This window comes from Myotis yumanensis, unplaced genomic scaffold (assembly GCF_028538775.1).
Source record: "Myotis yumanensis isolate MYYU_CA2020_CCGP unplaced genomic scaffold, mMyoYum1.0.hap1 SCAF_12, whole genome shotgun sequence".
NCBI classification, from domain to species: domain Eukaryota; kingdom Metazoa; phylum Chordata; class Mammalia; order Chiroptera; family Vespertilionidae; genus Myotis; species Myotis yumanensis.
The window spans coordinates 43,320,119-43,337,867 of NW_027223763.1; the positions used below are offsets into that span (position 1 = coordinate 43,320,119).

General features: G+C 48.2%; 1 protein-coding gene across 4 annotated transcripts in view; it reads right to left on the bottom strand.

The window, feature by feature from the left end:
• ENTREP1 (endosomal transmembrane epsin interactor 1) overlaps nt 1-17,749 on the bottom strand; it is a 61,290-nt gene that overhangs the window by 4,495 nt on the left and 39,046 nt on the right. For 3 of the 4 annotated variants that reach the window (XM_070431533.1, XM_070431532.1, XM_070431530.1), the window contains 7 exons: nt 15,944-16,072; nt 14,123-14,230; nt 13,861-13,994; nt 6,443-6,572; nt 6,192-6,276; nt 3,745-3,897; nt 1,077-1,369 (listed from right to left, as the gene is read on the bottom strand). In XM_070431533.1, the coding sequence (XP_070287634.1) occupies nt 1,077-1,369; nt 3,745-3,897; nt 6,192-6,276; nt 6,443-6,572; nt 13,861-13,994; nt 14,123-14,230; nt 15,944-16,072 (1,032 nt within the window). The remainder of the gene's footprint in view (nt 1-1,076; nt 1,370-3,744; nt 3,898-6,191; nt 6,277-6,442; nt 6,573-13,860; nt 13,995-14,122; nt 14,231-15,943; nt 16,073-17,749) is intronic. The other variant, XM_070431531.1, reaches the window with a different exon arrangement.

Here is a 17,749-nt window from a genome sequence, read left to right on the forward strand (position 1 = left end):
TTCAGAAAGCAGGCAAGAGGGTCCATGGCCCGTGCACCTCTTCATGCGAGGAATCGGACTGCTCTCGTGCTCCCCTGAGGGGCTGGGAGAGACTCTGGCTGTGGCTTCTGTTAGAAGCGACCGGGAGGTAGAAAAGGGGAACAGAAAGGACAGTGAGAAGGGGATCGGGTCAAACTGCCTTGAAATTTTACCCAGGATCTCGGTGCTGGTAACGACCTGAGAATCAGCCCATCTCAACTCAGGAAGTGCCTGCTGGGCACTGGCTGCACGCAGCCAGGTAGCACCGCGGCCTTCGCCACCACCCCACGCCCCTGGAGCAGTGGAGTCAACGCCCCCAAGGTGACCGCTTTTAAAAAGAGGTGGGTAAGCAAAGATGCGGCCCATCCCCAGTTCTCATCAGAAGGGAAGTCCCTTCATTCAGAAACACAGGTGCAGGACCACCTCGTGCAGCCCTCCACTGTAACAACGTGAGAGACCGGACCCCTAAGAGGATCATTCACGCGCCCACTTGTATCTTTTCCCCTGTGGCTTCCACTCCGGGGATCGCCTGGTATGATTTAACCTGGAAAGAAAGGGTGTGTGTTCCATCCAGGCCTATCAGCTTCGATATCTTGCCAAGCATTTCACGGGAATGGGAACAGCTCCCAGAATCTTGCCCATATTAAAACTCAGGCATGTCCGTCATTGTCAAAGAGCTGAGAAAACATGCCGCATCCAGGGACACTTTCAACACAGGTCACAGCTGCGGCACGTGACCCCCACTGCCCAGGCCCCTGCTTTTGGCCCCAAGCTGCACCCTTCGCTTTTTCCAGGCATCCACAGCCCGGAAAAACGGGTTCCTTTTCCTTTGGGCCAAGAAGGCTGGGGAAAGTCACCACGCCTGAAAAGAGAGTGCTCTGGCTTCCTCTCCACTCCCCACCCCACCCCCCTTCGCACCCCCACAACCTCCGAACCACACTTCCCCTGACACAGCGACCACGGACTTATGGCGCCTGAGACAGGAACTCGGAGAGGCCATTCTGGCTGCTGTGGAAACAAGGGCTCTGACTCACACCGGATAATAAAATTAAAACTACCTGTTCGAGGAAGCTGGCACTCGTGATGGCCTCCTCCATGTGCTCCTCGTCGGACTTCAGAACCGACTTGATGTTTTCCACCAGTTCGTGGATGTCCGGCGTCATGGCGCAGGAGGACTGCTCCAGGAACCTGGCCACCAGCAGCTTGGTGTCGATGTACGACTTGTAGTCTATGAGAGACTGCGGCCTGCACCTGGCAGCTCTGGGTCGCAAACCCCGCCTCAGGGTCACCGCGGCCAGATCCGGTCTCCCCTCCGTCTGCGTGGCAGCTTCGCAGCTGAGCACGGGAGCGGCTGCGGGCAGACAAACAGCGCGGACCCATTGGCCGTGCCCCCGCGAACACGCGCCGCGTGTGGAACAGCACGGACCGCTGGACTCGGCGCAGGAAGCACAGGACAAATGCCAACAGCCATGCGCGTCTTGCTTTTCATGTTGCACAAGGAACAAAACACACAAAACCAACAACTATGACATGAACTTATTTCCTGATGTCGTTCCAACAGGATATGTCCCCAACACGTTTTATGGTGCCACGGAAAACACTGCCCCCACAGTAAAGACAGATGATGGGGAAGGGCATCCCGCATACAAACCATAGCGGAGCAGCGGTGTCATGGGGCGATGACCCATGTCTGGGGACGGGTGGGCAAGCAGACAAGCGTGGCTGGCTGATGGAGACACGTTCAAGGGGGAGGGTGAAGGAGCCGCTGAGAGGCAGGGGCTAGGGAAAGACAGGACCCGTGGGATGAGGGGAAGGCTCTGTGCACTGGGACGGTACCTTTGTCCTAAACATCCGCGAGGGCACTGCACTGACATGCGATCAGTGCTCGCACCGGGGCTGCAGCAGCGCTACAGCTGACGATTACAGAAAGAGAAATCTAAGTGCAGGAACACTAGGTCGTTCCAGAAGTCAGCAGTGGGCCTGGGAAACCCACCGCAGGCTCTCACGTCCACAATGACCTGCTTTAGCGAGCGTGTAAGGGTGCAGGACACGGCTGCACCTCAGGCGGGTGAAGTGGGAGGCGGGCCTGGCTCCCGCGTGTTCGGAAGCCGGCCAGCAGCCTTCAGCGCACGCGGCCCTGGAGGTTTCAGTCTGTGAAGGCCTGACAAGCAGGATCTGAGATAGTCAATGAGGAAAGGAAGCAGCGGGTGGAAGAGCAGGTGGAGGGAGGGGAGCACCCTTTTCCTCTGGAGAACGTAGGCATGAGGATCTGCAAACAGTGGTGAGCCGGAACCTCGCAGGAGCACTCCCTACAGACACCCAGGTGTGAGGACAGGGGCCTCACCAGTCCCTTGAAGGCAACCTGGTCCCTTCCACAATGGAGGGCTCAACAGGTAAACACAGGCCGCCCACCCTCCTGCAGCACTGCAGCATGGGAAGGGGTTCTGGAAAGACCTCTCTGAGCTGTGCAGACAGCAACTTTCCGTTGAAGCCCGCAGGTGGCCAGCTCGAGTCCTCAGCTTGCCAGGTAGAGCAGAGACAGCAGTGAGAAAGGGTCTGGGAGCGGAGGGCCGGCTGCCCGCCTGCTGAGGTGGCAGAGGCACTCAGTCCCAGGGGTGAGGGGGGGTGGTGGGTGGGGGGGAGAGGAGGGAGAGAGAGGGAGGTGGTGGGCTCCTCCCCATGCAAGAGCCCTGGTGAGACAAGAGGTGAGGAGTGCTTTCTGGCTCCCACACTGTCAGTCGAGACTGGGGCCAACAACACAGGCTGTCAGAGGGACAGAACTAGAATGAAGGGGTGACCCAGGCCCCGGAGAAGGCAAGGGGAGAGGAGGAGAGCGAGGGCACTGGTGAGAACAGGTCACCGAGAGAAGCCGGTGCGCACAGGATTACAGAGGTTTTCATTTTCTTCCTTTCGTTCCTTTATTTCTTACAATTTTCTACACTGAAGACACATTTGGAGATGTTCAGGTATTCAGATATTCAGATAACATCTAGACACAAACAAACTCAAAACAGAGAGGGAGGGGGATGAAGCGTGGGTTTCGCTCTATCCAAAGTTCTTAAAACAAGGTGGGATTTAAATAATTCAGTCCATTCATACGCAGTAAAAAAAGACAACTGATATTAAATTATAGAAGAGGGGATAAAACCAAGGCCACCCTTTGACTTTTCCTTGAGAATGTGTATTCCCACACGATCGCAAGCATGTAGAGATCAGGACGAGATTTGCATTGTTTTCTTCATGTAGTACCTATCACAGCATCGTCTGCAACCAAGTGCTTTTGATGACAAAGACTTAAAAAGAAAAACACCCTTGCCCGCCAGTGTGGCTCAGTGGTTGAGCATTAACCTATGAACCAGGAGGTCAGGGTTTGATTCCCAGTCAGGGCACATGCCCGGATTGCGGGCTCGATGACCAGTAGGGGGCGTGCAGGAGGCAGCCAATCAATGATTCTCTCTCATCATTGATGTTTCTATCTCTCTCTCCCTCTCCTTTCCTCTCCCAAATCAATAAAAATATATTTAAAAAACCAAACAAAAATAAAATAAAAACACCCACCAGCCTTAAACGATGGGGCAGATGTATATCCCTAATGTGCACATAGAATATCTTATTTTCTCAAGGCATCTCTTGAACTGCAGGGCCCTGGGTGGCCGGAGCCACCTGCTTTCACGTGGCACCTGGAGGCAAGCAAGTGCTCTGCGGGAGCCTGGGGGACGGCCTCACCTCGCTCTGCGGAAGGATGGAACACAGGGTCACTCTTCGACCTTGTCATCGTGGGCTGGAGGGCCCTCCGGCTTCTCCCGGGATGTGGCTGGTCTGAGTTGGCAACTGAAGTGGATGCGCTTTCTTCCCCAGGTGTGTTAGGAATGTTCCCATCTAAGTTTTTTTTTTTAAGAGGAGAAACAAAAATTATTTTGCCAGCTGCAGCCCTCAAAAATGTGGGCAGGAAACACCTGTGAGCCCAAACCTGCTGGGGCCAGGGCCATACAGTTGACAACATTTGCTCAGGCGGCTGGCCCCAGCAACTTTTATTTCCCGGCACTGTGGGAAACGCTGCCTCTCCCAGCCACCGCTCCAGGCCTTGGACAAACAAAACCTTCACTTCCAAATAACGAAGCCCTGCCAAAATGTCAGTGTTTCCGAAAGGTGCTTAGTGTCTTCTCCAGTGAAGCATCCCGGCGAGAGAGGGGACGTGCATTACCGCACCATCGCCTCGGCACGGGGGAGCTTCGGGACGGGCTTGGCGGGTGGGAAATAATACCCGCACAGGTGAGGTGCTGCCCTGTGGGCTGCAGACCACGTGCAGGCAGGGGGTGTCTGCAGGCTGGGCCATGAAACTTCTGTTGAGCCAAGTTAAAGAGCCAGTAGCCACTGAACGCATCAGTGAAACCACTCTGGGATTGGGTGACTTCTGCTCGGGGAAATGAAAATCACATCCTTTGTGAGCCCGAGCTGTGGGCTGGGAAACTTTTTTTAAGAAGTGAAAGAATGGGAGAACGTATTTGACAATGATACTTCTGATAAGGGTTAATATCCAAAATATATAGGGCACTCATACAACTTAACAAAAGGAAGACAAGCAATCTAATTAAAAAATGGGCAAAGGACCTAAATAGACACTTCTCCAAAGGGGACAGACAGATGGCCAAGAGACATATGAAAACATGCTCAAAGTCACTGATCATCAGCAAAATACAAATTAAAACAACACGATTATCACCTCACACCTGTCAGAATGGCTACCATCAGCAAATCAACAAATGACAGGTGCTGGAGAGGATGTGAAGAAAAGGGAACCCTTGTGCACTGCTGGTGGGAATGCAGACTGGTGCAGCCACTGTGGAAAACAGTATGGAGTTTCCTCAAAAAATTAAATATGGAACTGCCATTTGACCCAGTGAGCCTACTTCTAGGAATACATCCTAAGAAGCCCAAAATACCAATCAGAAAGGATGTATGCATCCCTATGTTCATAGCAGCAGAATTTATAATAGCTAAGATGTGGAAACAGCCCAAGTGCCCACCAGTACATGAGTGGATAAAAAAGCTGTGGTACATCTACACCATGGAACACTAGCAGCAGTAAAAAAGAAGGATCTCTTACCCTCTGAGACAGCATGGAGGGACCTGGAGAGTATTATGCTAAGCGAAATAAGCCAGTCAGAGAAAGACAAGTATCACACGATCTCAGTTATGTGTGGAATCTAATGAACAAAATAAATTGAAGAACAAAATAGACCCAGAGACACAGAAGCATAGTACAGACTGTGGAATCTCAGAGGGAAGACGGGGGTGGGTGGGTGGGTGGGAAGAGATCAACCAAAGAACTTGTATGTATATATCATAAGACAACAGGGAGGCAAATGCCTGGGGCAGGGGGCAGGGGGCAGGGGTGGGCTAGAAGGGGTCAATGAAGGAAAGGGGGGGACATATGTAATACTTTCAACAATAAAGATTTTTAAAAAGAAAAAAGAAATGGAAGAATTACAAACATACTCAGGAAGCAGAGCGCACTGTGTAATTCTACGTAAGACCGAAGGTGAACGGGACAGAAACCCAACTCCAGTGGTGCTGCTGAAAAACCACCTCTGTCTATCACAGCTAAAAGTTGATCCATTATTTATCACCAAGTGCAATTTTGTCCTGGTGGGCAATTTTCTGGGACACTTAAAACCTCTCCAAAGAGAGAACGCTGCAGCAATGTCCCCTTAAATGGCAAAGATAAATGCAAACCGACTCTAGTATTTAATGCAGGACTGGAAATCAAAATTCACTGCATGTTAAGGCAGCATGGCCTGAGCATGATCTCACAGCAAATCACCCTTGTAAGAAATGAAATGCTTTTTTTTCCTCTCTTCAAAACAGCTCATCTTATTTTAACAGCAGAAGAAAAAATCTTAGGTTGGAAAACACAGGAATGCCAAATTAAACTCCAATCTATGTCATAGGTCCCTGAGAATAGTCTGGTAACTCATAACAGATTCTAGAATTATCTGTATTTCTGTTCAATGTTATCTCCCACTTGTACGCCCTAAACGTTGATAGTTTTGCACCTGCAAAGGCTGTAGCTCCAAGAATATCTGACCTCCACCAAAGTACCATGGAGATCGTTATTTTAACACGTTTTAACTTACTGCCTCACAGGGGTGGGCAGTGACCGTGTGCATTACCTTGAGTCACCGGCACGCCGATCGGTTCCATTGGGCTGGTGGCGGCTTCTGATCCCTCTGATATTTGGAATGAAGATGTCTGCATCTCAGGAAAAGAGAGGAATATTGGTTGATATTCAACTCAAGCATCATCTGGGCTCCGTGAACTTAAAAAGATCTGCAGAGCAAACGGTCTCCCATGGCTGTCTGTACCCAGCGCGGCTTTCCCTACTTGTGGTCAACATACCAGAGCGAACCTGCACGGACAGTACCTGCTCCCGTTCTGTCTCGTTCACCACAGCTTCGTACGGAGGCGGCGGGTCCAGAGGACAGAACACCTCCACGCCTTTGATTCTCGCTCCATAGATATGCGGCAGTGGGATCACGTCGGGACCGACCATCCTAGGAAAAGCATCTTGGCATCAGGAAGCACGTCCTACAGACAGGCCAGCGGACCTGGGCGGCTCTGCATGCTGGCCTTCGCCTCTAGATCAGCCGTGGGCAAACTACGGCCCGCGGGCCGGATCCGGCCCATTTGAAATGAATAAAACTAAAAAAAAAAAAAAAAAAAGACCGTACCCTTTTATGTAATGATGTTTACTTTGAATTTATATTAGTTCACACAAACACTCCATCCATGCTTTTGTTCCGGCCCTCCGGTCCAGTTGAAGAACCCATTGTGGCCCTCGAGTCAAAAAGTTTGCCCACCCCTGCTAGATGCTTATCCTTAGGCAAGTGGCAACGGCATCGTGTGTGTGATACCATCGTTCCTTTAAAACCCACGAGGCGAAAAGCAAACAAGAATCCCTGAGAGACAGAAAGCAGATGAGCGGTTGCCAGGGGCTGGGGGGAAGGATGGAGTGGGGAGTGGCCGACTGATGGTTACAGAACTCCCTGGAGGTGAAAAAAAATGCTTCAGAACTAGATGGAGGTGATGGTTGCACGTGAATGTACTAAATGCCAATGAATTGTACATTTTCAAATGGTTAACTTCACCTCAATTAAAGAAAAGACAAAATTGGGGACACAGAGAAACTCAATTATTTCTGACACGACAACGTTCTTATCTGCGTTTCCCTAATGTCTGATTTGTGGTAGAAACTCACTACTTGTTAAATATATTTGAAAGGATAAGTACATTTTTAAAATAAAGCAACCATATCAGAGCTCAGAGACAAAGCAGCATACAGCAGAGGGAGGAGAGGGCCCCTTCCCGAGGGTGGCCATTCACCAACACTGATGGGCGCTTGCCGCATGCCAGGCACTGTGCATTTTGTCCTGCGGGTGAGGGACCCTTGACAGCAGAAAACAAAAACAAAAAATGCACAAGATTTCCTGCCAGCGTCCACAGAAAATCACACACACACACACACACCCCTACGTAACAAAGAACCTAAATTTTAAAATAACAGTTAATAGTTAAAAAACTGAACTACCAAGCAAAATAGAGACAGACTCATAGAGAACAGGCAGACAGCTCTGGTTGGGGAGGGGGAAGGGAAGGAGGATTGAGCAAAAAAGAATAAAAAGAGAGAGAGAACTCAGGACATGGACAACACCATGGTGATGGCAGGGGTTGGGGGTGGGGGTGGAAGAGGGCATAAAGGGGATAAATAGTGATGAGGAAAATAAAATATTTAAAAAATTAATTAAATAATAGTTAAAAATATGTGGAATTTTGTAACTTTTAAAAAATACTTTTAGGTTGATTTCAGAGAGAGAGGGAGAGAAACATCAATGATGAGAGAGAATCATTGGTCGGCCGCCTCCTACACGCCCCACACTGGGGATCAAGCCCGCAACCCGGGCATGTGCCCTGACTGGGAATCAAACCTTGACCTCCTGGTTCATAAGTCAACGCTCAACCACTGAGCCACGCCAGCCGAGCGGGAGTTTGTACCTTTTAATGAAACTCCCAGTTATAAAATAAGTCCTGGGGATATAATGAACAGCATGGCGACTATAGTTAATAATACTGAATTGTATTGGAAACTTGCTAAGACAGAAGGTCTTAAAAATTCCCCAGGATGCATCAGCTAACCAGACCTATGTGGAGATCATTTGCTATATATACAAATGTCAAATCATTATGTCGCACACCTGAATTTGTATCCAATTTCAATTGTATCTCAATTTTTAAAAATACAGAGAAGACCCCAAAAAACTATATTCAATACACGGAGTATTGGAGGATGAAAGAAATAGCTAACAGCAAAGTTTAACGTGTGCTCTTGAAACACAAACACGGACACACACTGAGGGAGACGGAGGAGGAGACGGCTCTGGAGCCACGAGCGCAGGGCACTGCTGCTCTGGACAGGGGCTCTCTGGATGTGTGGCCGATCCATGTTATGCCCGGTGCCCACTTTCAAAAACGCAATGGGTGGAGGAAAGGAAGTTGAAAAAGATGTAATGTTCTTTATTCCTCACAGTAAAACTTCTGGAATTCTGGGATGTAGAAGAATGAGACTTCTGCAGCCTGGATAAAATAAAAGAAAACAAAGCACAAAGCTCTCCCCTTTTCCCCTTGATCTTTGTTCAGAAGGAAGACTGCCATCCCTGCTTGACCTGAGAGGGAAGGGAGAAGGTGATATTTGACACCTGGTTGCATGGATAGGCGCAGCTCAGTACACAGCACATACTATGTTTGAAGAGAGGTGGCAGCCTGGAGGGTCTCTCCCAGGGGAGGGAAGGGTCCTGGGAGTTACCAAGAAAGGGAGATTAGATTCTCCCTCTGAGCAGGACTTGCCTATGATTCCTGCCCAACGCTCCAATGCAGCCGAAGCTGTTCAACAGCTATAAACACCAAGTAACTCCAGCATCCAGATCCTTCCGGGACCTGCCTGCAGGCGCTTTCCGGACCAATGCACACGGTGACCTGTCTACTCCAGGAGCCCGGGACACCCCTCCTGTCCTCTCCTCACGCCCTAACCCTAACCTCGTGAGCCATCTTCTAGCCCTTACAAACGTCTCCCCCCAGCCAACTCCAGCATTTCTTCACTGCTGTGCCCCGGCCTGGAAAGTGAACCCCTGTCTGTCTGTCAGCTCTGGTGGTCCTTGTTTTATATTTCCAGCCCAGTGGCTACCAATATAGCACATTCACAGAGAAGAAAGGGCTTCCACTTTAGACCCTAAACTACAGAAATTTCTTTAAGAAGAAAACTGACAGAGAAGAGGGGATGTACTTTATCTAAACTGACAAAAAAAAAAAAAAAAAAAAAAAAAAAAACGGCCTCTCTGGTTGTTATTAAAACGACCAGGAAAGCCGTGTTTTGATGGGAGATGCTGCTACTGCTGATGCAGAAGGGAAGTCCCTTCCTCTCAGGAGGCTTTTCTGCATTTATTTCCTTTCCCTCTGTGGGTAAATAGGATCTGTTTGTGGGGAATGGGTCTGCTCTCTCCTGGCAGGTTTCTTCCTGATCCTTCCTGGTTTTCACTGGGAGAGGTTTCCAAACCGTGGCTGCCCAGGCCTCCCCTCTAGAAGTTCTGCTCTAACTGCCAGTGGCGGGGTGGGGGGTGGTGGTAGGTATCTACAGGCTGTCAGTGCCCTCGGGCGACTCCAGGGCACAGCAGGATTGAGACCACCACCAAAGGAAACGGTGCCTGGTGGCTGAAATGAAACCCGTTGTATCTGGGAAAGATGATCAGATTTTTACTAAGAATGAGTGTCTTTAGAAAACTGCTACCTGATAAGGCAGAGGTGAGATTAAGGGCTAAATGTTTCTTACGAGCAAGGAACATGCCAAGGACGTTTTAAACAGGGCAACGAACAGGGACAGAGCACAGTGGAAGCTGTGCACTTTTGGAAGCTTTTTTTATGGCCATATTCTTGTAACAAGCCTCTCCGCAGCCCTGGACCACGACGGTGGATGAGGAGACTGGAACTCAGAAATGGTAGAAGAGCCGCCCAGGGTCACCCCTTCAGGAGACTCCAGAGCCTGGGCTCTTTTAAGTTCATCCCAGAGTCTCAAGGAAACCTTCTCTGGTTCGTGCTCCTGGGCCCTGAAGGTGAACAGGAAACCCAAACAGATTGTGCAGAACATGATCCTACAAATAGGCCTGGAGAACTCATCCGAGGGGGGTTGATATGCCCTTGACAAAGCGTGATCGGCCTCTGTGCACTGGGAAAGCTGTGTGCGCCCTTCTTCTGGGCACATGGTGGTAGCGTTGCTGCCCCTAACCCTGCCCAGCAGCTGAGCACTGGGTCAGCCTGAGGGTGGGTTTGGAATCTCATTAAGAAAGCAAATGGCCCAGCTGGTGTAGCTCAGTAGTTGAGTGTTGACCTATGAACCAGGAAGTCATGGTTCGATTCCCGGGTTGTAGACTCTGTCTCTAGTAGGGGGTGTAGAGGAGGCAGCCAGTCAATGATTTTCATCACTGATGTTTCTCTCTCTCTCCCTCTCCCGTCCTCTCTCTGAAATCAATAAAAACATAGATATTTCTTCCCTTTTAAGAAATGCCCGGGTCCACCTGCCTCCCACCCACTTCTGTAATTTTCTACAGCAGGTGACATCCCATGGTACAACCATGTCCATGTTCACAAAATATAGGGTGTCACAAAAATGTATATTTACACTTTGAATAATTATAAAGTCAGTGTTTATTACACTACATCTCCTTTTCAAAACTGAGCCATCAGCTGTTAAAGCATGGACACATTTTGGGGGACACCCTGTCATTTAGAGAGTCTCCTTTCTGACTCCTGGCTCCAGCTCATTTCCGAGAATGGGGACTCCCCGGGGTGGTGGCGACGGTGCACAGCCCCCTCCCGGACGGCGAATCGATTCACTCTGTAGATAACCGGCGCTTGGACAGCAGCCGGGACTGCAATCGGGCCTCTGTTTATGACAGTAACTTGAGAAGCCCTTTCTCAAGGAGAGACCAATGCATGAAGCGGTTGTATTTATAGAAGTTAAATAAATAAACCTCTTCGGAGAGGTCACCATACCCAGCAGGAAATGGGAAGCCTCTATTGTGTGAAAACACTTAACACCACTGGTTATGGAAATTTTTAAATAACATTCATCAATATTTTGCCTGCCTGCTTACAAGGAAAAAAAGTTACCAATTGGGGTTAAACATCTAGTGTCTATAAAGCTGATTTATACCGAGAATCTAGCAAAGTTGGTCAAACTTAAAAATATCCTGGAAAGAGTATGTATAGAGAGGTGAATAAACCTAGCCATTTTAAAAAGACAGTGGGCTGCACGCCGAGACGGTGGAATTTCAGAAATGGGGGTGTTTGCCCATGGAGGTGTGCTCTCGGGCTCCAGGTACAGGGTTCAGGCCGAGCAGTGTCTTCTTCTTCTCCGGTTTTGCTTTAACACCCTCTCCCCACATTCCTTCCAGAAAATTCTGAATAGCAATGCCCTTGATGAGAAGCTTGCCTGTCTTCCTCCAACCTACATTGGGCTAGGGGCTGTCTCGGGACTAAGAGGGACAAATCCAGAGATGTACATATACCCTCCTGCTAACCGTGACTGTGGAGGAACAGGGGAGAGGAAGGGAAGAAAGGGAGGAGAAGAGAGGGGAAGTGGGGGGAAAGAAGGGGGGGGATGCCCCACAGGCACAACTCCAAACCCAGGCCCACATGAGTCACTCGCCCTTTCTGCTGCTACAGGAAACTAAATCTGTCTGTTGCCTCCTCTTGGGTCAACCAAGTGCTCACCCACGGCCTCAAGGGCCAAGGAAGTCAGTCTTCTTGTTGAAGGGCTTTTCTCTCCCGAACCAGGAAACGCCAGGCAGTTTACCGCCTTCCCAGGAGCCCTCTGCACGCAGCCTGAGATCGGGCTAAGGTTTTTAGCAAACGTCCTAACGTACACAAAGAATATGGGTTTTGTGGCTGTCTCTATGGCCCCTGTAATTCTGGGCTCATTTCCTAAGAGACTAAGGAGGCTGTCTTGGCCCCTGAAGCTTCAAGCATTGAGTTCCTCAGCCACCCCAGCCCAACCGACCCGCCAGCAGCCTCCCCCTCTGGCTCTGTGGTCATCTCTACCTCCACCTAGGGGGGTGGCCAGGCGGGGGCCTGGAGGTGGGGTTTAGATATGACTCCAACACAAGGAAGACAGCATTAATATCATCTGGCAGTAGCTCCCCCTGGCGACCTGTTCCAGGGTCACGTATGGCTGCCCCAAGCATTAGAAAACGGATTTCCGCCCTGGCCGGTTTGGCTCAGTGGATGGAGCGTCGGCCTGTGGACTGAAGGGTCCCAGGTTCGATTCCAGCCAAGGGCACATGCCTGGGTTGTGGGCTTGATCCCCAGTAGGGGGCGTGCAGGAGGCAGCCGATCAATGATTCTCTCTCATCATTGATGTTTCTATCTCTATCCCTCTCCCTTCCTCTCTAAAAATCAATAAAAATATTTTTTTAAAAAATGGATTTCCAAAAACCATGCCTGGCACCAAATTTGACAACCTTCCACCTGTACCCCAGAGATTAAAAATTAAAAATTCCTGGGCCTCTGAATATCAAGCTAAAGACACTCATCTTTCTGTAGAATTCAGAGATTCTCTTTGGAAGCTTAAGTATAGTTTTGTTTATCCTCTAAGTTCCGTTTAGGATCACCTTGTCCAGGACGCCAACCCTGACTCTTCCTTCAAGCTCCCTGCGGCCCACCCAGGGCAGGGTCCTCCTCGGTGCACGTAAGCCCTCTCCTCTGAGCACTACTTCCTGGGTCCTAACCACACTCACTCCACAGGGCCTGGGCTGTGAGCTCCTCCATATGCAGAGGGGGTGGGTCTCACTCATTTTGAATCTCAATAACCCAGCACAGTGATTAGTTAGTAAGCAGCAGTGAAGGGATTAAATGTTTGTTGAATGAATAAAGTCATTTCTTAGAGAGTTACAATTCTAGCGCTTGGTAACAATCAGAGGAAGGTTTGCAGCATTTCATTCTTCAAATAACAATTCCTGAGAGTTAAGAAACAGATAATCAGCCCTAGCTGGTTTGGCTCAGTGGATAGAGGGTCAGTCTGTGGACCGAAGTTTCCCAGGTCAAGGGCACATACCTGGGTTGCAGGCTTCTCCCCGACCCGGGCCCTGGTTGGGTTGCGTGCAAGAGGCAACCAGTGTGCTTCTCTCACATTGATATTTCTCTCTATCTTTCCCTCTCTCTTCCACTCTCTCTAAAAATCAATGGAAAAATATTCTCGGGTGAGGATTTAAAAATATATATATATAAAATAAAATACAAAAGAAACAATCAAATTTGGAGCTAGAATTTGAAAACGATAGTAAGCCTAGTGTCTACGTTTTCTAGACCAGAGAGAAGTAATTAATAATTCACCATTTTTTAATGGCTGGGAAGAACTGCATGATTTGGGGGCCTGCTGATGGTGTTATAATGAACATCAATTTGGCCTAACTGAGGGCGTTTCCAGGGCAACGCAGCTCTCAATCATGTCAAATTACAGCTGTTATCTCCCTGGGTGTCAGTTTTCCTGGGAAGCTAATTGAAATTGAAAAAGTATATCCTTAGGTCAAGGTCTGACTTTTCTTTGGTTTCATGCAGTTTATCAGAGAGAGAGAGAGAGAGAGAGAGAGAGAGAAGGAAAGAAATTTTAAAATCCCCCCAAATAACACAATCTGCCCAGATTTAGGAGAAAAGTCCAGAGCTCCAGTCCTCAAAACTAAGAGCACCCCTCAGCGAACTGGGGGGGTGGGGGGGGTGGGAGGGGATTAGAAATGGCACCTGCGGTTCATCCGGGGTGTGCACGAGTAGAACGTGGCGAAATAGGAAGGGGGCGGCACTGGCGGCACGAAGTCATCAGGGTCTGGGATGCGTCCCTGTTCTTCCACTTCCTCGGCAGAAATCTGGGATTCTTCCTAATGAAGCAACACCGCGTCAGTCAGCCGCCTGCACCCCTGAGGCTCGGGAGAAAAGCAACCCGCACAGAGAAGGCCCGGGCGGTTCCGCAGAATCACCGTGGCGGTGCCACCTCGCGGGGACTTACGCTGCAGGACCTCCTGGCGGCAAAGATCTGGACGTAGCGCAGGGCGGCGGCCACCAAGCAGACGGTGGTGGTCAGGGCGTTCAGGGCACACAGGGCAAAAAGGACTTTCTGGGACAAGGAAACAGAGGCGTCACTGAGCACTTTAAAGCAGGTGACCAGAGTGCAATATAAAAACTTTTAAACATAACTAATAACACTGTCCTGTCCCGGTAAGATAATTCTCATGAGAAAAGTCATGTAAAGGAATTACACGGTGAAGGCCCCCCCCAAAATGCTAGTGATGCCCAGCCAGGTGGCTCAGTTGTTTGGAGCATTGCACACCCAAAACATTCTGGGTTCGATTTCCCAGTCAGGGCACATACCTAGGTTGCGGGTTTTATCCCCAGTAGGGATGGGTCCAGAGGAAACCAATCGATGTTTCTCTCTCTCTTCCTCTCTCTCTTTTCCTCTCTCTAAAACCAGTAAACATATCCTCAGGTGAGGATTTTTTTAATGCTGGTAATTGTGATGATTCACGCAATGGTGTGTACTTCTTAGTTTAAAAACTTATCTGAGAAGCTTCCTGTCCCAGAAAGACCAGATGCTGCACTATTTCTCTCTGCAAGCATCAGGACACTGCCTGGAAACATTCCCTCCAGGAGAGCAGCGAGTTTCTCTTCTGAAGTTGGAGTTTCCCGTGACATCAGTTCCCAGCCTCCCCCTCCCACAGCCTTGTGCCAGGACAGCCTGCTGCTGCATCTGTGGCCACTGATTCTATTTCAGGAACTACTGGCAGAGCTGCCCCAGGCACACAACTGGGACAAGGGAGGGGGCAGGCCGCCCGAGTGTAAACAGGGCTTCTCTCCTCTAAACACACATCTCAGAATAGCAGCAAAGGCGATTCCAAGTTTCTGCTGCCACAGTCCTGGCTCCTTAGTGGGGCTTTCCCTAAGCTAAGTCCTGGCTCAGGAAGTTTGGGGGTGACTCAGCTACCAAAACTCCAGAAGCCAAAGAAAGGAGCCGTTTTTACATCCTGCATAATCCAGAGAGCTGGCAGCTTCTTCCTCTGCTGGGAGATTCCTCCTCCCCCTGAAATAAACTCCAAACAAAGGCCTAACTAAAGAAAGCCATGAGAGGCAGACTATCCAAAAGCTAGCACCTCCCACTTCACCAACTGATGTTGTCACTCCCTGGGCGGATGGGCCTTCAGTCAGGACACCATTTTTATCCAACTCCCTAATAAAGGTTAATTTTGTATTTGTCTTCAACTGGGATCATTTGGTTTTAATCTCTTTTGCTTATTATAGTTGTTGCCTATGAAACGAGAGGTAAAGTGCTTGAATCTCTCCTGTGTCTTCTGGCCGGTATCTCTCCTAAGTGTGTGTCCCAGAACGATAGCACTCAACAGCCCACAAGACTCACTTACACCGACCTAGGAGCATCAGAACAATGGCAAATGGGCAAGCAATTTTAAGGGCTTGCTAAAAGCTATATCATATGTGTATATGTATATGCATATGTATATGTATATGTGTGTGTATATATATGCGCATATATACATACATACATACATACACACACACACACACACACACACTCCTTTACATTTTTTTTTACTATTTTATAATTCTTGAACACAAAGGAAGCCGTCCATACACAATGTAAGAGACACACAATAATATGTGACTCTTTCTGTGTTCAATTCTGTCTCCGAGTCACCGATGAGGGGTTGTTCACATAGCTTTCAGCAGCATAGCTATTTGAGGGAGGTAACAAGGAACTTTGCTTTTTTGGGGCTCCATAGTGTTTTCATTGCTGGGCTATGGAATTCATTCAAAATACCTTAAGTAGAAGGTGAACCGCACTACAAGGCTGAACCGGGAAGAGTTTCAAGACATTTTCTTTGTCTGTGCATTTGGCTGGTTGAAATTCTTCACAACAGAAGCAAATCTTGCCTTCACCTAAGTCCACCTTCGGGGGGGAAAAGGCAGAATAATAATTTCATTATTAATAAAAAAATACACAGGCGACACCATGGAGCACCAATCCTACAGAATGAGATTAGGCAGGGTATAGGGTCAGGCAGAGTCTGTATCAGTCAGGACAGGCTCTGGTGTGCTGTGTTAACAACCAGCCCCCAATTTCCAGTGGCTTAACCAAACAAGGTTATTTCTTAAATATGCTACATGTCCATTTAGGTCATCAGGGGACTCTGCTCATCAAATTAACTTAGAGACCCAGGTTGGTAGAGTATCTACCATCTCAGGATTAATCACTGCTGTGTCAGAGAAATGGAGGACACAAGATAAATTGCACATTGGCACTTAAAGTAGGGTTGTCATATAAAATGCAAGACACCCAGTTAAAATAGACCATTTTTTAGTATAAGTATGTCCCAAATATTGCATGAAACATGTTTATAGCATAAGCTATTAGCTGTTTATTTTAAATTCAAATGTAATTAATGTTCTGTCCTGTATTTTTATTTGCTAAATCTGGCAACCCTAGCATAAATCTTCCTCTTGGCAATGACACTCAACCCTTTACCTAATTTTTCCCCACCAAACTCCAAGACAGCAAGGAAGCTCAGTCTACCGTGTGCCTATAACAAGCAGATGGCACATTTTGGTGAACAGTAGCCCTAAACCATGTGTACTTAAAGAGATCTCTTAGTTCACATCTTCAATATTTTATTTATTTGAAGTGATAACTTCAATGATCAGAAAACAAAATTTTCTTATTAAGATTTTTACCCTCTAGCCATAGTAATAAATTTCATGGTAGTTTTGAAAATTAGGAAAAATTTGACTAGGAAGCTAAAGGAAAAATTCCACTACTGGATTACATTGCATTTTTTTGATTTGGTTATACTTTTTCTTTTTTTGAAAATTTATGTACACACAAAATTTGCATACACAAATGTTAAGCATACCATTCAAGGAATTTTGAGCAATGCATACACCTGAGACACCCAAACCCTATCAACATAGAGAACATGACCATGAGAGTACACCCCTTCCCCATCAATCCCTGCCCACACCCTTCTAAAGGCAACCAAGGTTTTCATTTTTTGCTACATAGATTAGTTTTGCTTCTTCCAGAACTCCATGGATTCCTTGTCCTTAAACTACATGGAAAGGATGCATTATTATATCAAACACTGATGCCCAGATTTTAACGTAAATGCTGCCTGTGATAAAAAGAATTACAACCAAAGTTACCTTGATGGACTCCATCATCTGTCCATTCATTCCCATTTGGTTTCTTTCCTTTCCTAGTTTGTCCACAGAGATTATCTCAGCAATGCCCTCACACCCAAGTCCACACCGCACCACACTCTCTCTCTCTCTCTCTCACACACACACACACACACACACACACACACACACACACAAGGCACTAAGCTGTCTGTATTTGAATTCTTCTTCCATCTCACATTGTTGAAGATGCATCCTAGATTCTTGCCTTCAAAGGGAAAAACCACTGTGGCTCTTCGGACAGGATTTCTCTAGGCTGGGTCTAGGTGGGTTGGAACTTTCCTTTCCTCTTGAGGATCGCTGGCTGTCTCTTGGCCCCTCTCCCATAATTAAATTCTGCAGGTAAATATTACTTCTCAATGGTCTTCCTCCTTTAAAGTCTCCAGCTGGT